Source organism: Lissotriton helveticus, chromosome 4_1 (genome assembly GCF_964261635.1).
Source record: "Lissotriton helveticus chromosome 4_1, aLisHel1.1, whole genome shotgun sequence".
Lineage (NCBI taxonomy): Eukaryota > Metazoa > Chordata > Amphibia > Caudata > Salamandridae > Lissotriton > Lissotriton helveticus.
Genome location: NC_136063.1, coordinates 975,445,583 through 975,472,647, shown reverse-complemented (window position 1 = coordinate 975,472,647; position 27,065 = coordinate 975,445,583). Strand labels below are relative to the sequence as shown.

Genomic DNA, 27,065 nt, shown 5'->3' with positions numbered 1-27,065 from the left:
TTGGCCGGCGCGTGGTACTTGCGCCTCACGTCAGGTGAGACAACGGAAAACCAGGAGGCTGGGGTGGAGGGGGGGCTTTATATATAAAAAAAATACATCACTTGGCAAGGGTGTTTGGTGAGGCAGCAGGGCAAAAGTCCTAAAAAAAGAAGTGGGGGGGACTCTGACGTCACAACAGGAAGTGATGTCACGAAAGGTGGCTTGCACCATCAGACTCATTGCCTCCCTCAGATAGCCGCCCCTTGGGGGGGGGGGGTTGCTGGGGAAAAAGGACGGTGAGCACTTGAAAGATTAACAATCTACACTGCCCTATGCTGTCAACATAGCTGAACCAAATTTCTACCCACTTCTAAGTATGGGCAAATTTTGTGAATCAGCGGTCCGCGAATTCCCGCAAAATCGCAAAAAATTCAGATAATTCGTGGATTTTCCTACGAAATCGCAGATTTTTTTGCAATTTGCACCATACTTAACTGGAGTACTTTCTACTGGCTAAACAGTAAGTGCTGCCTCGTTGGGTAAATGTATCGTGCTTTTCCTACACTACAGCTGCGTAAAGGCCTAGAAGAGTTGTCTCCAGTGACACCGTGTGTCTGTAACTTTGCCACCGCGCCCATAGGCACCGAGGTCCCTCGAGTGAGCTCGCAATCACAGTGGGGGAAAGGGCGGGAAGAGGTTGCATAGCCTAGTGTGTGTGGGCTGGGGCCAGGCTTCTGTGCGAGTTCACATGCCTCTCGTTTATAAAGGTTCAGAGACCGATCAGAGCAGCAAATGAGGAGAAAGCAGTAAGTGCTACCTCGTTGGGTAAATGTATCGTGCTTTTCCTGCACTACAGCTGTGTAAAGGCCCAGAAGAGTCGTCTCCAGTGACCCCGTGTGTCTGTAACTTTGCCACCGCGCCCATAGGCGCCGAGGTCCCTCGAGTGAGCTGCCCATCACAGTGGGGGAAAGGGCGGGAAGAGGTTGCATAGCCTAGTGTGTGTGGGGCCGGGCTTCTGTGCGAGTTCACATGCCTCTTGTTTATAAAGGTCAGAGGATGATCAGCACAGCAGATGAGGAGAAATCAGCCTCCTGGTCACTGGAAGTACAAGGGGATTGCGCTCGAGAAACTCGTGGATGCCTAGACCCCCATCACGGATTAAAGCTAATTGTAGACGGTAGATCTGGGGAGAAAGCACACCTGCCTAGCATCGACCGTGCTCACTAGATTCTTGGGCTGAATATAATGCGTTACTGAATTTGAGCTTCAACTCGGGCACCTGTTATCTGTAAGTGCTTCCTGCTGAGGTTTAATTTTAGTGACAGGAGCCTCATTGCCTAATTGTAACTATTCTCTGACCCTGCTTCGAGGCCCAGAGCAGGGTCAGAGATTAGTTGCAAGTAGGCAACGAGACGCCGCTCAGGAAGCACTTACAGGGTTACAGCAGGTGCTCAAGTTGAAGTTAATTTCTTTGTAACCATTTTGTAAATGGTTACAAAGAAATTAGCTTCAACTTGGGCACCTGCTTTAACCCTGTAAGTGCTTCCTGAGCAAAATTCGTCCCGCCTGCGGATTCGCGGATTTTGCCGCGATTCCGCGCGATTCGCGGGTCGCGAAATTGCGGAAAATCCGAACGAATTTTACGCCCATGCTTACCCACTTCAGAAACACAAGGCTAATCAAAGAGTTCAAACAAGAATTCTATTAGAACAACATCATCTCTGTGACCATAATGAAACACAACTGTAATCTCTTTTGTATGATGTCATGCTAACTAATAAACCTTATTCTAAAAGGCGGCATCTGCACTGAAGGCTTAAAACAGGTCAGATCAATCATTTACTAGAAAAGTCAGCGTCAGATCTGAATGGACTTGAAACTGGTCAACCTGTCACCAACCTCTTATGAGGGGCAAAGTGATTGAAACACTTAACATATTAATGAAAAATAATCTTATCTTAGTACCATATCAATCTGGATTCCACAAGGTGCAGCACAGAATGTTCCACCTGGAAAATATTTGGTGACATGCACTTGATCTTGGACAAAGGTGGCTGTTTTCTCCTCATTCTTTTCAACCTCTGTATGGCTTTTAATTCTGTTGATTGTGAGGAACACACATGGGGTTCATGGTGTGGGTACTAAGAAGGTTTACCTCATTCCTTTTTGACCTTAAACAGCTGGTTAGAATAGGGAACTCCTTCTCTTACCCTACCCACATCAATTCTGTGTCTGACTGGATTCTAGCTTAACCGCATGCGTGCGGCGGCTTTTCCTGCTGTATGCGGCATTTTAAAAATTACCGCGATACATGACGAGCTCAGCTCGTCATCAGCACACGGCAGGTAACGCTGATGACGAGCTGAGCTCGTCATCAGCATGGAAGGGGTTAACTTCCTAAATGTTCGGCTTGCATATAGAACTCCTGAGAATTGTGATAGAAGAATCAAGCAGCTCCATTCACCTAAACAACACACCAATTTACTAGCAAGCGTCCTCCGTTAAAAATATCAATAAAGCACGAACATGACTTCAAATTCTTTAAAACTAGAACTTGCAGTACTAGTTATTACATTGATGCTTTTCAAGGAAAGAACGAGAGTGCAGTACACTTTTCCTCTCCCTACACAAGCTGGTGCAGCAACCAGTAATGGAAGCACTGAGCACTGCACCATCATTCTGCATGCAGAGGAGTGTGTAAGACCATAGACAGATAAAGAACAACTCCAGTCATTTTAAGCTGAAGCCAATCTTGTTTTCTAACTTAAACAGTGTTTTTCTCTTTTGCAGAGTAGGAGATTCTCCTGCGCATTGCAAATGCCACTGGACAAGTGATTGAGAGCATCAACATGCTCTGTGAAGAACCCACCTCAATGAAGGAAAAATCTTAAAACTCCCTCTGTTCAATCTGGAATTGGAATTATGAAAAATCATACAAACCACAGGTCTTATGGTCCATGCCCTCACAGTGCATGCTGCATAAAGACACCTCACCTTGTAGTTGATGGGGTTTAGGTTCCAGGAAAGCAGTCGTGGTCACTGTTTCTCCACTGCAAAGCGCCCTGAGACCTTACGGTGATTTGTGCGCTATAAAAAAGCATCTGACTTATGACTTATGACTTTACTTGGCCAATTTCTACACCATGTGGCTTTCATGGAGTTTAAAACCAGGTGAAAATACATTTAATGTACCATAATATAATGTAAAATACAACAACATACTATACATACTACTACATGGGAGAGGATGTAGCCTAACAACTAAAGCAGTCGACCTCGAAACTGGGCAACTGGGCTTCGAGTATCGGCAAGGGACACAAAACATCATGTGATACTGAGCAAATCGCTTAATCTCCCTGTGCCTAATAAAATGAATGTGTCCTTCTGTAATGCAACTTGTGCTCATGTAAAGCACTCTGATACCTTCCGGTCAAGTATGAGCTATATACAACTCCCAAAAATAAATAAATAAATAAATGAATAAAATATAACTCAAAGTAACATAGAGCAACTTTGGTGCCCAGAGTTGAGAGGTTGAGGAGTGCTCCAACTGCATACTGATGCCATATTTGCACACAGAGCCCAGATGTCGAGCCAAATGAGTGTAATGTAAAGTGACCTTTTAAACCTGTTATCTAATGCAGACTTGTATAGTGGAATTTGGCTGCATCTGAACAAGTAGACTCAGTCCACAGCTTTCTTTCAATTAAATTACCAAAAACTAAGTCCTGCATTTGTGTGCACCGAAAGCAGGTGAGAAGGAGTGCAGGCTAGGCGCGGGCGGCGGTCGCGCGTCACTGAAGGCCCGTTGCGGCCACCTTTATAATGTATTTGGGGACACTGCGTGCGTTCCCAAATAAATTATAAAGGCCGCCACGGCCGCAACGGGCCTTCAGTGACGCGTGGACGCCTCAAAAATGGTGCCGCCTGGGGCAGACCGCCCTCCCTCCGCACCCTCCTAACTACGCCACTGTCTGAATGAGCTCCGATCTCGCCGAAGAGAGGCCAAAGAGTGAATGTGTGGCTCCATTTGCTCTAGTTATCTAGCTCCCGTTAAAATAAGTGGGGGGGACCCTGTCCACCCGCGTGGTACCCCGACTCGAGCCCTGGGAGGCAGGGATACATTGTATGTGTAATGAAGGGAAGCAAGGGAGGGACGAGAAGGTATTGAGGATTACCTCAAGTTAACGTTAACAATGAGAGCCCTGGACTTTTATCAAACCCTTTTTATTTAAACACAATCTATAACTGCTTTGTGTCGTATCTTCTGTCATGAGCATGACTTGGTTCTATATGCATGTCATGTTCATGTAATGTGCGATGGTATATTTTAACTTGAGCAACATAAGCGGAGCTGCAAAAAATAGAAGGAACATTGGCAGAGCTTAATTTTGCTTTTGGCATTCCACAACAATACTGAACATTTCTCCAAATGCAATCTAACAGCTTGGACCCGAAATTGAAAGACAGATCTTCCTGTTTATGTGCTAAAATAGCTTATTTAATGTCATTTGCTCTTGTTAATTCAGAACATTTGTATGGCAACAAACACTGTGACTGAGGATGCTGGAGTGCGTGCCCCAGGAGATGGTGAAGCCAGCAGCACTAGAGGCAATGACGACATTGGTCTAGCCAATGAAAGAAGCGCAATACTCACCATAGCGTCCATAAATGGGAAGGCTGCGAGGTACAGAAAGGCCTTCCGCGTTTTGCTTCCCACTGATTCGTCAACGTGGTGCAGCTTATTAATAATGTAGTATCCCAACTCGCTGTATGCTGCAGAGAAAAAAGGTTCACAGGTAAGCGAAGGCATACAGGGGCGGGTGTGCAGATTCACCCCTGCACAAAATAAAAGGCAAGCAAGAATAAACGTTTCTACATCTGTGGGCAAATTATCAGTCACGTTTTAATTTCCTGAAAAGGAAAAACATCTTGAACGTGTGCAATAGTTTTCTTTTTAATTCAACCACTTTAATATGATGTAAAATATACCGATCAAATTATTAGGAACAGTAAACAAAATACATTTCTATTATGCCTACCTTGCATCTTTATATCAAGTTAATTAGTTAAAAAGGAGCTCTGCGTATCAAATTCAGTATAGTGGGGTCACAAGGCAATCCAAATAGAAGTGAAAACACAATGTGAGCATTAAAGTGAGGAAACCTGCTCTAAGGTTTTAAAGAGTGCTGTTAGACCTGTCAGTCTTAGGGTAGTTTTGTGACAAAATTGTTGCCTCCTTACCTACATGTTTGCTTTGTGTTAGAAGGTGGTCCGGACACTCTGGGCCGCCGGAATTATTTGCTTTTTGAGCACCTATTTGTTGAGCTTTTACTGTGGGAGAGCCTCATAAGTTGGGACTCACCCACAGTGAACTCATGATGAGAGAGACTGCATGTGGATTTTACTGGTGTCGCCCAAACTTGACTAGGCCGCTGTGCTGCAGCTGGAGTAAGGGGCACCGGGCTGGTTACATGCATACACATGTGTACATGCGTGTGCACAAGTGTACGGGTTGCACAGGAGAGATTCCTAGCATGCGCAGCCCAGGAGCAGCTACAAATTGAATGGTGTGGCAGGGCTTATGCAGAATTGGGTGGTGGCATCGAATAGGCTTTATACAGTGGGAAGAAACATGACAGGCAAAGTCAGTGTGTTTTACTGTTTTCACTTCATTATTCTCCTATGGGGATGTGGAGCCCATGTGCTAGTTTCACTTTCCTAGGGCATACAAATTCCAGACACGCACCAAAGTCCACTGTAACTTGTGTGAGAAGAAGTATTCTGCAGAGTCCAAAGTCATATTTATACTGCTTTTGGGTCATCCAGAAAGGTTATATTTCTCTGAGTCAGCTCATAACCAGGGCCTGCCTGGGGGCTCACCCCAGCAGCCTGGATTGATGACCTTCCCTCCCCGGAGAGAAGATGGGTGGAGCTACAGGCTAATCCATCGGAAGATGTCACTGGGTGTCAGGCACCAAGTTGCATCAGAGAAAAGGCAGCCCTGGGGGGGGGAAGGGGCTCTCAGAGTCGATGTGGCGGGAAACCTGGATGACGCCATCTTAAACTAACCCAGACGTCTGGGCAGGAAGGAGGAAGCAGGGGCAGAGAAGTGATGTGTCGCTGTGTGATAGGGCAAACCGAGACTTCCTGCAAGCCCCCCTCCCCCAATTCTTTAAAAGTGTTTGCACAGGAAGAGAAGCTCTCTCGGGTGTGTCTGCTGAGGCAGAGGGTGCTGGAGCATGGCGCAATGGGCAGTTGGAAGGAGGAACCCCCTGACTGTCCCAGGATCCTGAACAGCGCCAGGAGAAGAGACCAGGGCCAGTGCGCAGAAGCAGGGGCCTCTGCGCAGGGAGAAGAGAAGCCCAGGAGAAGAACCAGGCGAAAAGCTGGCGCAGAGAGCCAGTGAAGACAGCTCCCTGCTAAATCCACCCTCCAGTTGACCGGGAGGGCTAAATAAAGAGCTCCCAATGGCTAGGGTGCGCCACCAGGAGCAAGAAGAGTCCCAGATCACCAAAATCGACTGCCTGGGGGCCGAGATATGCTCCCCAGAAGGTAGGCAACCTTTGACCTCTCGACGACGAAGGGCGTGGGGCTCCACCGCTGGTCCATGATGTGCCCCCGGGGTGGGTCAGGTCTCGGGGGCCGCCCCCAAGAGAAGTAAAGTCTGGGTGAACTGTTGAACACCCCGTGAAGGTACCCCCACAGGGTGCCAGGAGTCCACCCCGGCCCCCGCCAAACATGATGCAGGGGAGCGCCATCGCACTCCCCATGAAGATGTGTAGGGGGAGGGGCCCGGGATCCCAACTCTGGGCCCCGTGTGCAGGGGAGGAGGCGGGGAGTGCCGTCGTGTCCCCCCCCCACGAAAAGGAGGAGGCGGGGAGCGCCATTGCCCGCCCCGCGAAGAGGTCTCCAGGTGCCCGGGACCCCATCTCCGGGCCCTGAAGCAAAGTCAGGTGATGATGACCCCAAGCGGGGTACCAGGAGGCCATCCTGGCCCCCACCAACATTGGATGGAGGGGAGCGCCGTCGTGCTCCCCTCGGAGTTGTTGCTCGGGGGCCCTGGACCCCAACCCCAGGCCCCGGTGTCAGAGGAAAGGAGGGGGGAGTGCCTCCGCTCTCCCCCACTGTAGCTGGAGGAAGGCAGGGGAGTGCCGTCGCACTCCCCCGAGGTACGGCAGAAGCCAGGCAAACCAAAAGAGATGTGCCGGCTCCCGCGGCAGCACGCAAGGGTGCTGGCCTGGCAGGGAGCCGGCAGGGGCAGCCGTGTGTGGGCTCCCCGGGCTGCTCTCCACCGCGTAGGCATGCAGGGGTCCCGGGTGGGACCGGGACTCCGAAAAGGATTGAAAGGAGGTGCGAGGGGTCCAGGTCGGACAGGCCCCCGAAAAACACCAAGAGTGGCCGGGAGTGGGCTCCCCGAACCTAAACACTCACCTGGGAGTCTGGGTGGGGCCGGACCCACCAACGAGAGAAGGCAGCGGCCGGAGGCACACATCGTGGCTCTCCACGATGCAGCAGGAGAGCTGCTGTTATAATATTCACTGAAAACCAGGAGTCACCCATAATGCCTTGCAGGTCTGAACCGGCCTGCAAGGGGAAAACCGCTGTTTCTTTGTTTGTGGTGGCCCCAGGAGAACGGGGTCACCACCAAGTGAGTGCCAAGGTGCAGGGGGAGCTGATGGAGAAGTGCAGCCTCCCTGAGCACGAAAATGGAAGTCCCTCCCTAAGTCTCATGGAGACTTGAAAAGGATAACCTCAAGGGCTCAGCCAGCATTTCAACACCTCTTGCGCTGGAACTTTTGTTCCACAGCTGGGGGTGCATTGAGAAGTGCATCAAGGGATGAAGAGCTGAGTGGGAGATGTCTGGAGAAGGACATCTCCTGGAGGCGAAGAATTGTAATTACACCCATAGTGCATCTACTAATGTTATTACTTTCAGAGGAACTGAAAGTCACATGTGTCATGTGAGTTACCTGTGTAAGGTGATGTCATAAGCAAAGTGGGGTTATGTTGCCAGACATTCCTGCTAGGGTATCTGGCTGTATATGCTTAATCCTGTGATTTCATCTGTGATGCCTTTCTAATGTCCAACAAATGTGAAGAGTACTGACATTCTAAAGTGATGCTTAAACATGTGTTCTTGCTGCTGCGCTTAGGTGAAGAACCCAGACTGGTAGCCCTTAAGATGTAGAGGTGTATACTTCATAATCAGTAGGAAATGCGCCGTCAGGGTTGTGTGTCACCAGGGCAGGTGTCCCTATTTTAAATGCTTGTTGAGGTAATGGGGTGGGTCGCCGCTAGGATGATACCAGTGCGCAGGGCCCTCGCTCCAGGTTAGGTTCAACTAACTCCATTGGGGGCAAGATGATGTGCATACATGGGAGTAGTTGTACTAGACCCCACCCCCCCCTGCGGGAGAGGTGGAGATGTTATGCAATGTCACAAAGTAATTCCAACAGCTTATGTATATTTGTAAATTGGTGCATAGTATTGAGTAGTGTGTGTGTTTAATAAATTTACTCTTACTTTTAGAAAGTTAAGTACAGACTGGACAATCAATTATTGAGTGTTATTGCAGCGCACCTGTAATGGTGATTACTAGCCCACATCACCTCCCTTGAGTAAGCCTCAGACTGCTCTGCAACGCTACCCTCTGAGGGTCAGGCGCTACAATTGGGTGTTTGGTTCCCAGTGAAGGACAAATGTAGTCATGTTATTTGTGCAGGCCTCACAGATACTGCCTCATTTTCCAACACTCTGTAAATCGTTTTTGTTGGTCGTAGGACTTTGTGCACTTTACCACTGCTAACCAAAGTGCTCACTCCCCTAAACATGGATTGATTGGCCAACTCTGATTGGCATATTTAATTTACTTATAAGTCCCTTGTAGAGTGGTAAACCATATACCTATGGCCTGTAAATTAAATGATACTAGTGGGCCTGCAGCACTTATTGTGCCACCCACTTATGTAGCCCCTTAAAACATGCCCCGGGCCTGCCACTGCAGCCGGAATACAGTTTTAAACTGACAAATCGAGTTGGCATTTTTGCCAAGCCCTAAAATCTCCTTTTATTGCATATAAGTCACTCTCAAGGTAGGCCCTAGTTAGCCCATATGGCATGGTGCATTACGATTAAAAGGTTTGACATGTCCTTTTTAGATTTTACATGTTCAAGCGGATGGAATCTGAGAGGACTGCCTGCTGCTGTGACTTGCTGTACACTCTACAAGACTGCTTTGCTGTACCTAGAAGAAATGCTTTGCTGTCTGGAGCATGCCTTGAACACTCAGCCCTGCTGTTTAGTCCTGCAACTTCACCTGAATCCATGACAACCAGAGTGACTCCAAGAGCTAGTTTGATGGTGTCCTGTTCAGAGCCACGGGTACACCCAAGGCTCACACTATTTTGAACTCACACCAGGACCCAGCCAGAGTGAGTCCTGAACTCCCAAGTGGTGTCCCATCAGTCTAGGACCCTTGGTTGAGGTGCTAGGTGGCCAAAACCCAAAACTGAGGACTTAAAAAACTGCTCTGAGAATCAGGAGGAGACCGAAACCAACCTGCTTGTCTATCCTCCCAAGGTGCATCCCCAGTCGGACTGACTTCACGGCTTCTCACGCTATGTTCTTTCCTGCAGCAGCAAATACTGTTCAACGGCCCTTCGCCAAAGGTGTATCTGAGCCCCTGGAAATGTCTTTGGCTACAGCCTTCTGCCTTATTCAGCTTGAGGTTTTCTACTCCCATAAAAATGACTAAGTCCGAAAGTAGGAATCTTCACTGTAGTTTCAACCCATGGCCCCCTGACGAAAACACTCCCTTCTCGGACACCGCCTGCAGCCCGGGCCACTGAACTTTATCTTCTTAGGACATTTTTCTCAACATTTCTTTTAAGTCTGTAGGGAAGCACTGACCGGGCCCAATCCACTTTGTGTTTCAGAATTGCACTCCATAATGGTCGGCCATATTTGTCGACTTTGACCCGGTCTCACGCAACGAGATATCCGTGATTGGTGCTTTGATCTTTTAGGTGTTAGGTTTTACTAAAAATATAATAATCATAACTCCATTTCTACTGATAGTACGTTTGTTGTTTTGGGGTAAACTAATTTATTACAATTTACTCTATTTTTCTAAATTGGTCTGGGATTTTTCTTGACTGGTGTTTTCATTTGGCTACTTTTTGTGTGCTGCATAAATACTTTACACCTTGCTTTTAAATTAAGCCTAACTACTTTTTGTGCCAAGCCTACCAATGTTAAGCCCAGGTTAATTAAGTGACTTTTAGTGATTCACCCTGCAAGGAATTGTGTCTCTTGCTTGATCAGGGCTCACACCCCAGCCACCCAACAACCCACTTCCTCACAAGTGCAAATTTTGTGTCTTTGTTAGCCAAACTCTCCAACCTATCGAACGCATCATCAGTTTACTGGACTGTGGAGAAGTGTGGCTCAGGGGTTAGAGGCAGCAGACCCTGAAGCGGAGATCGGTCCTGAACAAGGGTTCAATTCCCCGCCACGGCGGGTCTTGGGCTAAAAATTCCATGGACTTGATAATTCTTGCCCCGGTGTCTCCTCGACTCACGGGTTCACACTCTGCGACTCTGGGCAATAGCTTGCTTAATCTCCACAACGGCCCCTTGTGGTGGGATTCCTGACTTTCACCTTGTGGATACCCTGCTATCTCACAGGAGAATACCAGGAAGGGTTCCCTAAGCAAGCGCCGGGAAACCCACTGCGGGTAGCTGTGCGCTATATAAGCTCAACTACATTTACATTTACTTCCCACCAATATCATGCAGGTGCCAAAAAAGGGCATAAACGTTCCTCTCACAGGCCTAAAGAAGCACCTTCTAAAATACATAAACTCTAACCTTCCTTTTACAGAGACTCCTAACCACACAGTGAACACACACCCTCAGGTGAGTGAAGATGAATGAAGGTTCATGAATATACATCACAGTTCTACTGCCTTTTCCTCAAGTTTCATATTTTGCAAGTCTGCCAACCACAATGTCTGACAAGATGCAGGCAGCAGGGAGCATTTCCTGGCCCCATGAACAGTATTACCCACTTTATTCCTCCAGACTTTCTGCCATTTAGCATCATTTTATGGGCTTGGATGTCAGTGGTAGGACAAGTGTAACAGTGCTTAATTTGAGCCTGTGGTTATTGGTGCTCGGCACCGGCACTTAATTTTCAACACTGGCACGTACAACAGTCTGCCACAAAGTGGCGCTGTTTGCCTAATTCAGAGATGAGCACATCAATAGTATTTTAATTCAATACGCTTTAAAAATAACTATTACCTGGTGTCCAAGCCATTCTTACAGCTTTGAGTGCCTGGAATAATCTGATCTGTCACATTTGTAGCAGTGTGATGGTTATCAGTTTTGCTGATACTGCCAGCGGCAGAACCTGCAGGTGCAAGCTGCAGTGTCCTCCTGACAATGGACCTGCTACTCATTCTTTTTACAAATTAAGCACTGCAAGAGACTTCAAACGGCTGTTGACACCTGGAAATTACCCTACATGTGAATGGTGAGCATCTAAATGGAGAGCAGAGGCATTATGACCCAAGTTCCAATGAAGAACATGTGGCAGATGGGAACATTGCTGCAAGCCTTGATATACATTTGCTCTTATTGACCCTAGCGCAAGCAGTGTGAGACATGTACTTCCACAAAGAATACAGTATTAGTCTTCCATGGATGGAAAACATTACCCACATATGGATGTGATATGCTGGGATCCACCATCAGGCGTACTATCTTGTGCCATTGCCAGGCCACGCAACTCAAATCTACCAAAATTCAGAAGAGGGATTTGGGAGAGTGATAGGGGTTGAAGGGTGCAGTACCCATGGGAGACCTCTTTTGGCCACATATGGTACTGCACCCTGCAACATGGCCAGGAGAAGAATTATTTGCAAGGCAATAGGTCTTGCATTTGTTAAGGTTAGAGCTGTTAGCGTTAAATGACAGTGTTTTTTACTTTTGCTTTTTTATACCAATGGCAATAGTGCTAAAATTACTCAACTGCAAATGAAAAAACGAAAGTAAAAAACATTGACATTTTCAATGCCAACAGCTCTAATGCGAGACCTATTGCATTGAAAATGCTTGTTATGAATAAGCAGATCTGTGGTGCTGGTTTGATGAGGGTTTGGAGAGTGTTGGCTTTATAAGATCAGTATTAGGAGTGTTGGAAACAGTTTCAGTTTTTTGCCATTTTATGTTAAAGATCAAAGAGTCCATCCTTCACGAACACCCTGGGCAGGTGTAAAGATATTTCCAGGGGGCGAGCGGGAAAGTGGGAGTGCCTCGAACGGCAAAGTGGGAAACATGGGATACTCTTGTACACAAATGCTTGACATTGGTCAAACCCAAAGCAGACCATGGCTGTGCTAATGCTCACAACCTCAAGATTGTCCAGTTACTTTGTGTTCCTGAAATATCCAATAGTATCCACCTGGAAGATATTTACACCAGGTTGTGTCTGGTCCGTCAGGACTGTGTCTAGCGTTCCCAGATGAGTGTCGATGGAGGACAAGGACCCCTTCATGTTTAGACCTCCATATCAAGACTTGCTTGTTAAAGATCAACCACAGGGAAGCCCTTGCCCAAGCCAATTCCACACACACAAAGGCTTTGTCACTCGGCCACCTTACTGCTTACTCAGGCAACGGTTTATTCTTGGTAGGCTACCACATGGAGGTTGGTGATGGTAGACACACTTAGATTTTTTTGTGGTTAGGGTACGGCTTCTGTGTGTATTGTGTGCTTTGCATCTTTCATGTGGTGTTACTAAAAATTGTAGTGTGTTCCTGTATCCTCCTGAGCTTTGCTGATGCTACGTTAGACACGGTTCCAGTGTTTAAATTTTTTATTTTATTTTAAAATTGTGCAGCGTGTGTGTCTGGGCACACATCTTGTTAATGTGGTGTATGTGATTCTGTCTCTGAACCCCTGTACAACTTCCTGCTGAGGTAAGACAGCAGTACATTAGGAGCATTCGAGAGATGCCGCCAAGATCTGTGTAGCTTCTGTAGTTTCCCACCCTGCTCACTGAACTTCATTTCAGGTAGTTGGCAATTATATTAGACCGCAGGATGGGTCAGTGAGTTGAACACTCACTGCTGAAACATGCAGTGCTCTGCAACTCAGACGTTTGTGTCCCAGTGTATGCTAAATTGAGTGGCAAAAAGGAAAATTTAGGCACCTGTTACTTTCAGGGTTTAGAAATGGCAGACCCATTATAGAGTGCTGTACACAATTCAATTATATTGTAGTGGCACTGTCATGGCACATAATTCAACAAGATGATTTGTTTCTGAATTCACTCCCCTAGAATGCCTCATTGTAATCTTATTTAACCATGCAACTAGTTCTGATGTTGCTTTATGAAAGGTTATACCCTCCCAACTAGGATCGTTTGGTAATTTTTTAATAGATCTATTTAAAACATTACTAATATTAACATCTAGATAATACATTTGCACATGTGGGAAAGTCTACCTTTTTATTCATCTCTAAACATGAAATGTTCATTTTCCCTTTGTATTATTCCTTTATCATCTGAAAACAAATATACTGGATGTGGCATGACTAACACAGGAAAGCAGTTTCCTGCCTCCCACAGCCATAGGGTGGGACTATGGGTAGACAGAGCGAGGGGAAAGGCAGAGTAAATGCTTGCTCAAAGCTCAGCTGTGAGGATTGGGCCACACTGTGTCATTAACAGCAGACATACAATGCTTAAGATACTGCTTCATGTCTGAGCAGGAGTCTGTGGTGCAGACAGGGGGTGTTTTACTAAGAAACAAAGAAAAATATGCTGCCTGAAGGAAAAAAACAAATAACATTACGTTTGTGACTGGATACCACTTTAGCCAATACCAAAGCAGTGGGTAAAAAAATCAGCAGGGCTTGTTTTAGAGCCTTTACGGTAATCCTGCTTAAAGTATTCCAGAGAAACACGCTCCTATCATATAGAAGCCACCACCCCATACCCTATGGGACGGATTACCCTTTGGCCAATTTCTGCGCTTGCACAGAAATTGTACTCATAAGGAAGATTATATATTGGAGGCAGATACACTGAAAGCTAAACTACTGGAAAGAGGCTACCTCACAAGATTAGTGAGAAAATCTATGAAACGCGTCTGGTTCTGCCCAAGGGAAGAATTGCTAACCACCAGAGAAAAACCTACATTAGACAGACTGATTTGTGTTACTACATTTGGTGTACACACCAACAAAATTCGGAAGCTGATAACCAAAAATTGGGACATAATCAAAAGTATCGACCCTGAGATTGCCCCCCTTTGTTTGCATTTAAACGCAGTAAGAACATCAAAGAACACCTAGTTAGATCATCTACAGAGGTCACTTTGCGTAAAAGCAATACATTACAACCCACATGGGGCCTATCGGAAATCCAAGGACACCACAAGTGTGGGAATTGTGTTTCCAGCAACTTTACATCAAACACTAACGTATTTGAACATGGAAGTTTGAAGCACACATTGGAATTATTTTCCAATTGTAATACACGAAACTTGGTACACTGCATATGGCTCCCCTGTGGGTTACCATACATTGGCCTAACACAACAGCCAGTAAAGGCGCGCATTGGACAACATCACAGCAGGATAAGACACTCTGTTGCCAATGCAATGTTGCACTCTAACACCCCTTTGGTGTCCCATTTTGATGAAAAAAATCATACTGCAGAGGACATTAGATGGCAAGTGATCGACGTCGCTGTTGTCCCTCAAAGAGAGGAGGTGATATCTCACAAATTTTACAATGATTAGAATGTAGCTGGAGAGAGAGAAATAACTCTATCAATGATGGCCTGCACTCCGCCGAAGAATGGCGGGGATTTATGACCACACGAATCCACTGATGTGACCATATCTTTATCAGATTTCCTGTCTATAACTGCAGCTTGTAAACTTGTCAATGCATATCTGTAGTCATTAAGCATTATTTTCTCCTATTGTTGTTTACAATGTATGTAGATTGTGAAACAGTAACAAAAGGACATACCTCTATGCTATATATTATATTTCAAAAACAACAGTTGATGGACAGAATGCAGAACAATGTCATACATTCACCCCAGTACAGAGATCTGGGCCTAAATCCATCGTTTTTTTGCTCACCACACCACCCCAGTTCAGACATTGCCATATGCAAATCAGCCTTGACCCTGTGCCTCATGGGAACAGTCCAGCCCGAACTGCCAAGCCATGTTTCCCTGGACCGGAATCAACCATCCTAGGACCGGTTTCTGGCTATCAGCCGCCTTCAGCCAGGATAGCTTGACTCCAGTGACATGGAGAGCACGGGACTCACGTCTGAGAATACCCGTCCCACTATATATATATATTATATTTCAGCACAATAGCATTTCTTCAAATGTCTACCTTTTGAATGCCGGGTAAAATAGGTCCTTCTTACCAATGTCACAGTTGAAGCTGAGTGTGGCTGCAGAATATAGACTATTATATAATATAGGATGTCATCAACAACAGAGAATGTATAATTACGTATGCGCCTCCTTGGACACACTATTTCATGTAATATGCCAACTGTGAGAGAGCCGCTTTATATGCACTACACTAATATACATAGCGCATTAACACTAATAATGCCTTCCTACGCGCATTTTTGGTGCAAATCACAACTGTATTAACATGATGACGTAATTAATCATGAAGTACTAATCCTTATAATAACCACTCATCATTTACTTTCTGTAAAAAGCACACGATAATCTCTATAGGTTATAGAAATTGTGAATTATGTCTTTGCGCAATATTAAAATTCACTACATATAAATGTATTAGTGGAAACACACACGCATCACACATGTTATGAAAACAAACCAAGTGGATAAACTAGGACTTGAAAATGCCCTCCCATATGTCCCTTTTGTTACAATTCCCTCACATGGTTGCTGGTTGCAGCATGGGATACTCATCACTTTTTCAACCGCTTTTGCATCCGTTTTTTTACATAAACTCTGAAAGGACAAGTATCCATTATTTAAAATGCCCCCTTTTCTGTGTAGCAGCCGTTTTTTGCCACAGTGTAATCCTATCCTTTACCCTGCATTTACCTTCTCTTTACTTTTTTACCTTTCAATCTCCAGTCTTTATTTACGGTCTACTTTTTCTACCGAAAAAAGGAGGACACATGTTGCAGCACTCAACTGTGATGCCTGCCAGTCATTCCAGTTTTTGGCGGGAGATTGTGTACTTAAAAGCAGAGTCAGCACATGCTCACTGTCATTTGGCCAACAGCAGACAGATTGACATTGTCGTGCTGCCCACATAGTGGATCGTCACATGCTTTGAGGACTGCTATTATTGAAGGTAAGAATCTGATGATGCTGCGCCAAAAGAGGAACTCTAGTAGCTTCACTCTTCCTGTTGCCTCACTAATCTGTCCCCCCTGCTATTCTCAGGTACAGACCACCATATTGAACATTCGTGATTCACAGGTCAGCGCGACAGCACCGCTTGTGATTAACACCAACTCCAGGTAAAATCAGTCCCCAGAGGTACTCACTTTATAGAGCCACACCTTAAGTGCGCAGGCCCTAATTTTCCCCCCATTATTAACAGAGTTCCTCATCACCGTCTTCATACACGTCCCTGTGTATCATTAACACAGTAAGAGTGCTCAGCTACCCATAGAGTACCAGCCTTCACTTTCACTTGGGGTAAGGTTTCCGTACTATGTATTATCATTAGTACATATAACCCTTACAGCACCTCTACCATATTGCCTGCCGTCCCTATACTTAATATTCTTCTTTTGTTTTTCTTCACACATAATCAATACCCGGCTGGGTGTCCTTGTGAGTATCTCGTTTTCCTTTTCCTCTTTCACCCACTGTTGGCATGTACACCTCACGCAGCTGCACATTCTACCCGTCAGGTACTTTTTGATTTTATAACCTTTTATCCAAATGGTCGCATTTGTGCTGGTACATGGGCCATATGCTTATTTAAGTATTTTTTTCTTTTCCTAGATGTCCCTAAATCCATAGGTCCTGATGAGACCCTAGATCCCGTATAGGATCGAAACGTCATCGACGACAAAAGAGAGCGAACAATTAACAGCTCATATTATTGTATATAGCGGCTGTATCTTATGTATTGAATTGCTAAATAGTTGACTTTTTTGAATACCTTGGAAACCTTGTAATATACTGTCACAATTATGTCACCAATATTTTAGGTTCCTGTTTCTCACTGGGGGCATTACGCACATTTTTCTTTTTCATTGTATATAGAATTTTGTTTGTAAAATATAAAATATGAATGTATCAAACTAAAACCATAGGTGTATGGGGTTTCTTCGCCCTCCTACATAATTTTAACCCGTCTAATGCGATTGTACACCTTATTATCTATATTGATTCTATTATTCCACAGGAACCACTGTTTCTGACAATATTAATTAAAGGTAAAGCAAAGCCTCGGGAATGCTGGCTTGAAGTGCTCTGTGTGTCTTTGGGCGTGTCTGACAAAACCATTAAAGAAAATAGTGCTCTGAGGCTGTAATTAAAACCTACAGAGTAACAACACACGTAACAGGGAGTGTCCTCATAGGAGGTTACAATTAGACAAAAGACCGTACTAAGTAGGGAACTACAAAGCATTTTGTCCAAAGCCATCATTTACAAGGGACAGTGACAGGAGCCAAGTAAAAAGATGGGCAGTGTAGGAGGAGCTTCATGACCATAACCTGAATACAGCATGTTTCGAAGAGACAGCTCAAGCGCTGATTAGGCGAGACCTAAAAATGACCATGAAATTTCCCAAGGAACGTTACAACCACTGAGGCATAGACACACTCAAGGACGGCCCATTTTCCCCAAAGCTAACAGCTTTATACTACTTTTCTTTCCAAACCCCAAACTTCCAAGGGAGAAAATGACCAATCAAATCAATCAATCAATCAATCAATCAAGTCACTTATAGAGCACACTAAATACCCGTGTGGGTCTCAAGGTGCAATTGGAAACCTATATCAGTGACTGAGGAACTAAGAAAGGAAGACTAGGCAGCCAATACATGGTAAATCCAGGCCCCTAAAATATACACAATGAATATTAAAATCTACACTCGGGATATATATTCTGGTGCGACTCCAAATCTCAGTTGTGATTAGCAGGTGTAACAGATACCCCTCTTAAAAGTCTTCTCTACATTAGGAAGCACCTTAACAGCTTCCCACAACAGCAGAAACTCTGTGCTCATCTGATCTAAGGCTTGAGGAATGGCTGCAAAGTGTGCTAGTTCCCGATACACTGAACATCTACACACAACTTTGCATTGCATTGTATCATCATTATTATGAGAAAAACTAATTTCCTGATTTGTTAATGGAGCGTAGTAATAAGATGTGTTCAATAGAATCTTTACCTTATTGGGAATATGAATGATTAGGCATTTTCACTGTCTCTGGAAGGATCCAAGTCAGAGAATTTAACGTATATAGATTACCATGGTGGTTGTAGGCAGGGAGGTGATACTGTGAGCTTCCACTTTGTTTATTGAATGGGGGCTTGACATACACAGCCATTTTGCAATTGCCAACCCTGCGCACCAAATCCATTTTAGAGTTCAGAAAAGTCCTTCTGACTTGCAAAATTGGTTTTGCGATGAATTCTGAGTCACAATTAGGAGGGGGCATGAAAGGGGCATGCCCTTCTAACTGCAAGTTTTAATTGTATGTATGAATGGCTTGCGACTGCAAACCATTGATCAGTTATTGATACCACAGAGGATGCGATAACTGATTCACAAAGGGGGTTACCTAGGGCAGAGGAGGCAGTAGTCCAGGAGACCACTGCTTACTCCTCCCGATGTATTCCCAGATGGGGAACTTTTGTTTTTTTAACACAGCAACGGGCAATTGAGGAGCAAGCGCTGGTTTTAAAAAAAAGTATTCCCTTTCGGACCTCAAACAGGGGGATGTTTGTCAGCTGTTTCTTGCAGGCCACCATTCCTGTGTTTGTATGCAGATAGTGACTTGCCTAAAATAATTAGGCATGGGGTTCTGTAGCCCCCTCCGACTGAAGATTTTGCAACGTGACCTATCAGTACACACATCACATCGCAAATTCAGAGCCAGGTCACAAAAACTCCTGCACAATTTGGGACCAGTACATTGGGCAAAGAGTTTGCTTTTCTCTTGAGCAAGTGCTCCTAAAGAGGATCTACTTGTGCTGTTATAGTGAGTGCATCATACCAGAGTTGAAATATACTAAAATATAACACAATGCAGCCTAGAAACTAAGATGGTGGGCTGTGTTGCATCAATGGGAGAATGAAAAACAGCACCAATTTTACTAAAATATGACACTGTTTTTCTTTCCCCCAGCCCTGGCACACTTAAGGATGTCAAGCGCCAATGCACACAGCCATGAACTATGTGCTAGGCTATGTGCATTCTGTTAAGCATAGGCTTTTTACTAAAAAGGGGAGCCTTCCGGTACAAAAGCCATGCTTTAATATTTTTCCCTCTTTTTATGTGTGCTCTACAATGCAGCACACATGCAATGTTTGAAAAGTATGGAAAAATTAAAATACTTCCATTGGAAAGTAAATTTCGCCACAAACCTGTGCACAGGGTATGTGTTACATCTGGAATGTAAACCTGGCACAATGTATTGGTAAATCTGTGTCTTTATGTGTAATGCTAAGCTCTTTCCCAAAGAGTTAAGGTTTGATTTTGCTCCCACACATTGCTACCTGGGGAATGGAATATATTATCTGGCAAGTACTCTCCTTTACAGTGCTTACATAAAATGTGGGAAGAGGAAGCCAAGAAATCACAAAATTCGAAATGTATCACATTTAAGAATACCTGAATACTTCCATAGTGGCAAACTTTGGCTGGTTAACTTTCCCCTATTTTTCTATTATTTAAGTCTGAGAACTAAAAATAAGAAAGAACATTCAGGGTCAGATTCCCAAAGGGCCTCCGCACTCGTGGCGGGACCTCCATACTGCAGTTACCCATTGAGAAGGTCCCGCCAGGACTGTAGGCCCTCTGCCACGAGTGCGGAGGCCCTGAATGTTATTTCTTCTTTTGAGTTCTCAGACTTTTAGATTTGTAAGAGTTTCAACCAGTGCTTTATTTGTAAAAAACAAAAGTTCCAGGGTACTCATCAGGAGGCCACCACAGCTGCACCACCTATTATCCCTGTCCGCGCTGCCATCACAGTCCCCACCCATCTACTAATTGTCACACTGCTACACGTGTGACAATTCAGACTGTTCGAGGCCCCCAAAGCTATAAGAATGGCTTGGGCAGCAGGTATTAGTTGTTGTTAACGTATATTGAAACAATAAAACAACAGTTGTTCTGCATATCTCTAAATCACACAAACAGCGCCACCATGTGGCAGCTGTCATAAGTGCCAGTGTTGACAATTAGGTGCTGTTGCAGAGAACCGGAAACCACTGGTTCAAATTAAGCACTGGTTTCAAATTGAGTATGGCTACTGTGGGGGGGGGGGGGGGGGTGGATTCAGGAAGTTTTCTTAATCTGGTAGACAACCATTGTACCCTTCAGAAGGGTAAAATGGCTGCCAGACAGATTAGCAAAATGTCAGAAGCTCCTTGTCTGGAAGTGTTTTTATAGCAGTTGTTTTGATATTTCTCGGAAGAAAAAAACATTAAAGTGAGATTTTGAACACACTATAATCTACGGAGGATTTTGACTCAATGCCATCTATTTTTTGAAGTTTTTGATATTTTTCCTGGCCTTAAAAACTCCATAAGGATAAGCCAATATCTCCAGCTTTGCACCATTGCCTCTTGGGACTAAAGAACTCAGTGTACTTCACTTTTAATCCTCAAATTGAATTCATCAGCTTTCCACAAAGGAACAGTTCAATTGTTCGTCATCATTTAATTGAAAACAACACTTAACATCAATTTACACGTCAAGACTTTTTTCAGCACTAACAAAGAACCCTGAGTCAAAGCTGTAAGTATTTTTTGACAGCCAGAAAGTAAACTATTCAAATTATGTTTCAAATAAAAAAATTAAAAGAATCTTATGAGGTGCCAAATGTCTACCCGCAATGACCCATGACCTATGAAATTATTGCCTCTCTGCTTGGCTGTTGTTTATAGGCTCTCAAGTGACTCTAGCCAAAACAACATGCAAAGTAACATGCATTCCCCAGCCTACCATTCACACTTCTTCAATAGACCCCACAGGCACAGCCTTCCCTCTCGTTCCTCCCAAACTGAAAACAAAATTACCTGTAACCCTGCCACCCACTCCACTATGCTCTGTGCTCTCCTGATCCACTCAGCCAAAAGCTGAGCTGCACTCCCTTCTCTCACACTGAGCGTGGAGAGCCGCCACAGCGCCGGCTATGGCTCTATGATCATTGTGAGCTTATTTATTTATTTATTATTTATTGAATTTATAAGGCGCAACAGCTACCCAAAAAGGATTTCCCGGCGCCTGGACGGAACTGGAAGCAAAAGAGAGGAGGTGGGAAGAAGTTACTGATTAAATAACCAGGTCTTCAAAGATCCGCGAAAACAGGTGTAAACGGTTTCTTTACGGATAACGAGAGGGAGACTATTCCAAAGATTCGGGTCAAGATATGAGAAAGACCGACCACCCATCCTAGCAAGTTTAAACCTGGGCACTGTGAATTTTTCAAGAGTTGCGGCACGAAGATGGCAGGTAGGGACATAAGGGCAAACAAGAGAATGCAGGTATTGTGGTGCTGAACCTCGTTTGATCTATCTTAAACATGTAGCTCAGGGCTTTGAATTTTATACGGTTTTCCACCCTGAGCCAATGTAGGTCACGGAGATAGCCAGAGATGGGAGTAATTCTGGGAACTCTGCAAAGAAGTCTTGCTGCAGAGTTCTGAACCAGCTGCAGTCTACGGTCACAGCCTTGTTCGCACCCAGAAAAAGGACACTCCCGTAATCCAGCCGTGAGGTGATAAGGGCATGGACCACTGTTTTCTGGGTTGTATTAGGTAGCATCCAAAAGATCTTCCTAAGCCATTTTAAGATAGTAAAACAAATGGCTGGGACCTTGACTGCTTGATGGACAAAGAGTCATCAATATGGATGCCCAGATTACAGACATGGCTGGAAGGCTGGGGAAGAGCATCCACCTCGGCAGGCCAGTGTAGAGGGCCCCAAAGATCTTTCTCTCAAGGATTAAGACATCGGTTTTATCACCGTTTAGTTTCAGATAGTTCTGGTTCATCCATGTTGCAATTCGCCTGAGACCTGACTGAAGGCAGGATGTGGAGCAGGGGTCAGACCGTGAGAGTGAAAAGATGATCTGAGAATCTTCAGCGTGGGTAAAAAGGGTCAGACCGGCCTGTTCGGCAATGTCAGCTAGAGGCCTGACATACACATTAAAAAGCGTGGGGCTCAGTATGGAGCCCTGGGATACCCCATAAGGTAATGGGTGGGTATTGGAACTATCTGTAGCAGAAGAAATCTGAAATGTACAGCTATCCAGAAAAGAGACAAATGCCAAAGGACCTCAGTGTGTTGACTAGTATGGGGTGGGAGATAGCATCGAACGCCGCGCTAAGATCAAACAGTATGAGCACGACAGTGTCTCCAACATCCAGATGACGGTGGTTTCTGCGGAAAACCCTGTTCTAAACCCAGATTGAGAAGGGTGGAGGATTTTGTTGGTCTCAATAAACTGGGAAAGATGAAGATGGATGTGCCTTTCCAGGATTTTGGAAAAAACAGGCAAAAGGGAGATCGGTCGGTAATTTGCAGGGATATTAGGGTCAGCAGTGGGTTCTTTAAAAGAGGAGTCACCATAGCGTGTTTCCAATGTGAGGGAACTTTAGATTCAAGAAGAGAAGCGTTTAAAACATTCAAGATAACATGCATATGGGAAGGATCAAGTTGCTTAACAATTGAAATTGGTAATGGATCATCAGGAGAGCCAAACTTTACTTTGTCTAAAATAATAGTAAGAGAGTCCAAATTAAGAAGGGGCCAGGATTCTAGAAGGGGAGAGGTAGTGTAGAGCTCCGTAACGAGTTCTAAATGTGATGTGACAGCAGTCAAACTAGGAGAAGGTAGTGTAAGGTTAGTGGTTGAAGAATGTGGTTGCAAGGGCCTGTTCAAAGGAGAGTTGGCAATTTCAAGGTAGATCTTCTCAATTTTATGTGTAAAGAATTGGGCAAGATCTTCGCACTGATTATTGTTTAATGGTGGAGGATTTCCTATGGTTTCTGATCCAGCAAGCTGTTTTACTAGACCGAAAAGTGTTTTTGAACAATTAGTGGCATTAGTGATGGTTTTGGAAACAAAATTGGCCCTAGCAGTATTGCAGAGGTTATGGTATATTTTGTTAGCCTTTTTATAGGCATCTTTGAGATCAGGCGTGTAATCTCTTCACCATTTACGTTCTAATACTTTACATTTAGATTTCTCAACGTTTAAAGTGTCATTGAACCATGGGGCGGGGGGGGGCAATGGTGTGTAAATTTTGTATTGGTCGGGGGAAGACAGGAATCTATGGCGTTAAAAAGCCAGGTGTGAACATTTTTAGAAAGCACGTCAACCTGTGAGTCAGGTGTAGGTACATTAGAGCATACAAGATTGTTAAAAGCATAGACGTCAAATTTTTTCCAATCTCTTTTTGAAGTCATAAGATAAGGGAATGAAGACATCAAGGTGAGAGGGAGAGTGATTTTAAACTTTAATAGAAAATGATCGGACCAGTGAATCAGTACTGCTGGAGCACAGTGAACATAGGGAAGGGTAGAAAAAATGGGATCAAGAAGGTGTCCTGCTTTATGCGTATGGCATGAATTACAGAGGTTGAAATTCATGGCAGCGAGATCAGAAATAAAATTAGTGCATGTGGAATTGGCAAGATCATCTAAATGTAAATTTAGATCCCCAAGTAGTGAGACGTTTTTGGAGCTCACAATTAGAGGGGATAAAATACCAGGCAGAGATGCAACCCAAGAGTTGGGAGGGCCAGGCGGGCGATAGACCAATATGCCAGAAAAGGTGAATTTAGGGTTAAGTGCAATTTTAAACAAGGCGGCTTCACAGTTATGGAAATCCACTGAATCAAGTTTACATTGGAGGTGTTTCTTATAAATGATGGCTATTCCCCCGCCTGTTCGTGTGACTCTACCCATTCTGACAATGGCGTAGTTAGATGGTAGAGCTATTGCGACATCAGGGCCAGCGCTCTCATTTAGCCAAGTCTCTGTGAGGAAGAAAGCATCGGGTAATTCCTCCAGGAGAAGGTCAAAGATATCCCTTTTATGATTGGGGAGAGAGCGACAATTTAAGCTGAGGAACGTAAACTCTTTTGTGGGGGAGACATTAGAAGGTGTGTTTGACCTATTTCCCATGGACGCAGGGTGACATAACTGAGAGGTGGCAAGAGAGCAACTGCAGCCAGGACAGGCTTCTTTAGCTAAGTTATTAAATAAAAGCAGAATGCAGTCAGGTTTAATTGCAGGGCGAAGGGCTAGAAGTTGTTTAGACGAAAATGCGAGTCTATTGGCGAGCTCTGGACCAGAGGTCGTGGCCCCTGGTCCTGGCCGGGCATGGACGGGCGCAGCCGTGCTTGCCTTTGGCACACCTTCAGCGCCCCAGTGGCGCGCCCGCTGCGTGCTTCCACTGCGAGTCAGCTCCATACTGAGATTAAATACATTACAAGTAAGAGCCACTAGAGCGTCACTCTCCCACAATGAGCACTCAGAGTGGCCAAAACCGGAAGTAAAGAAAAACCACCTATAGCGGTAATATGCAAAGAAGGGCATCTCCCTCCACACAATCAGCACGGGTATGCTGCGGTGGACCGGGGAGCATGAAGCCTGAAGTGCGGTGGTTGTGCTTGGCCTGTGTTTGGCTCTGGAATCAATATGCAACAATGGATTTAATCATACGCAGCCCTCAGTATTGGCTGTAATCTTTTGAATATCACACACAAATGTCCACTGAAAATATTGTTAAATCTTTCCTTTATTTAAATACCAGTTAGCTTAATATTTACCAAAACTTTCTGATACTGCCATTCACATAGGAGAACATCTGTTGCCCTATGGATAAATGCGGCCATTATGAGGTAACAGCTAGAGTAGGGCTCAAGACAAGAAAGGTCATACAGTATAAATGATTATATGCAAAAGGCCCTTAATCTGAGACAATATGCCCAGGATGCCCATACATTCCCCTTAAGGCCCTATTCGCATCATTGCACCCTCTGAAACTTTTTGTCCATGCACCACCAAAAGCAAAGCAAGTGGCGGATGGCAAGCGCTGCTCAATTAGAAGACACCAAAGAAGAGTGACAACACTGCAAACAAATGGAAAGTAATGGGCTGGTTCCAACCCCCATTAGAGAACACAAGAGTCTCGCAAACAAGAGCACAGGCTCATGCAGGCGAAAACTAAAAACGGCTTCCAATGGCTCCAGTGCGTCCAGGGAATTGCCAGATGAGGAATATGGAAAGTCTTGCCTTGGGCAGCTGGAGTGTCTAATTTTACAATAATATGTCTACCACATTTTTACTGCCTAAATAAACATGACCCTAATTGTATCTCAAACCAAGAGGTATTCAGTGTAATTTAAAGTGGGAGAAAAAAGATGTGGCATGTAGTGTTAAAAGGGAGAAGGTGTAAGGGACATTTTCAGCTACGTTAGTACTTTGAGTTAAGGTAACTTATCCCTTTATGCATCATGGCACTCATAGGTAGCTGTTGACCAGGGTACCCCAGGGCCGTTTCTAAACTGTGAGGTGGGCAACTATGTGAGAGAAGTCAATTTAAGAGAAAATGTAACGAAGGATAACCAAGCTGCATAACATTTGGCAATTACACAGGCACAATACTGTCTTCCGGTTTCCTAGACCACACTATCAGCAAAATGCTGGTGCAACATGAGGTTTTCTTTGAAATGCTGCGCAGTAAATAGCTGCGGTTCCTTCTACTAGTAAAGATAGGCCTGACCTTCTAGCAGTAATCCTCTAGATTTGTGCTCGGCAGCTATGGAACAAGGTCCTGTTGTATTAATAACGCCTCAATCTATGCAGCAGAATCCATAGAATATGCAGGAGCTGGACACTCAAGCAGCAGCTGTGTAATAATTATGCAGCAACTATACATGCACGAGTTCATTAGTAAATTTGACATCTGTGCCTTCTGCACTGTCAACACTGACCAGCACTGCTTGCTCAGCTAAGATTTTTGAGGAGTGTTGTGAATTGTCTGTGTAATTTGCATAATTAGGATCCACTGAAGAAATGAAAAACTGAAACAAAATCATAGCTCCGTAATTAATATCATAGTATGCCGAACTTAAATGTTTTTTTTTGTTTTTAAATGCAGTTGTACATTTGTTAGAAGGGATGATCTCAGGGGGGACAGAGGATGTTCTCCTGACAACCCTGGGACCCACCTCTCCCAGGAGCGCTGCAGAGCACAGGAGTAAGACCCTCACAGGAGGGGACTTCTCATTCAAGATCGTACGCGCAGAGCTTCCACCGCTCTATACATGGACACCACACAGTTGTGTATTGAGTAACAAGTTCTTTATCAAGCAGTAGTTATTACGTTCTTTCAGGACCAAAGGTCATATATTTACACTTAGTTCAAGGGTTCGTAAGTTCCTGGTTGCGGGGGTGTGGGGAGCGGGACAGTCACAGTACTAGGGCCAGTACAAGCCTATCTGGCGCACAGCTCTCAATCCTCGAGCCAGGGGATACGGGGCTGCTGTAGATGTTGATCGTACTGAGTGTTCCACTCGCCCTCCTTGAGCTCCGTTGTTTCAGTAGTGCCGTCGGTCCAGCCGGACCAGAGTACCCTCGAGCCGCGACCAGGTCAGCAGGGCTCAAGCCAGGATGGTTACAGGGAGCCGCAACCACGTCAGTAGGGCTCAGCAAAGATGGTTACAGGGAGCCGCGACCACATCAGCAGGGCTCAGGCAAAGATGGTAACAGGGAGCCGCGACCACGTCAGCAGGGCTCAGGCAAAGATGGATACAGGGAGCCGTGACCACGTCAGCAGGGCTCAGGCAAAGATG

At 45.0% G+C, this 27,065-nt stretch overlaps 1 protein-coding gene across 2 annotated transcripts in view; it reads right to left on the bottom strand.

Annotated features, from left to right (window-relative positions):
• The window catches only part of ANKH (ANKH inorganic pyrophosphate transport regulator), a 563,090-nt gene that overhangs the window by 271,921 nt on the left and 264,104 nt on the right, over positions 1-27,065 (bottom strand). For both annotated transcript variants that reach the window (XM_078687590.1, XM_078687591.1), the window contains exon 3: positions 4,637-4,755. In XM_078687590.1, the coding sequence (XP_078543716.1) occupies positions 4,637-4,755 (119 nt within the window). The remainder of the gene's footprint in view (positions 1-4,636; positions 4,756-27,065) is intronic.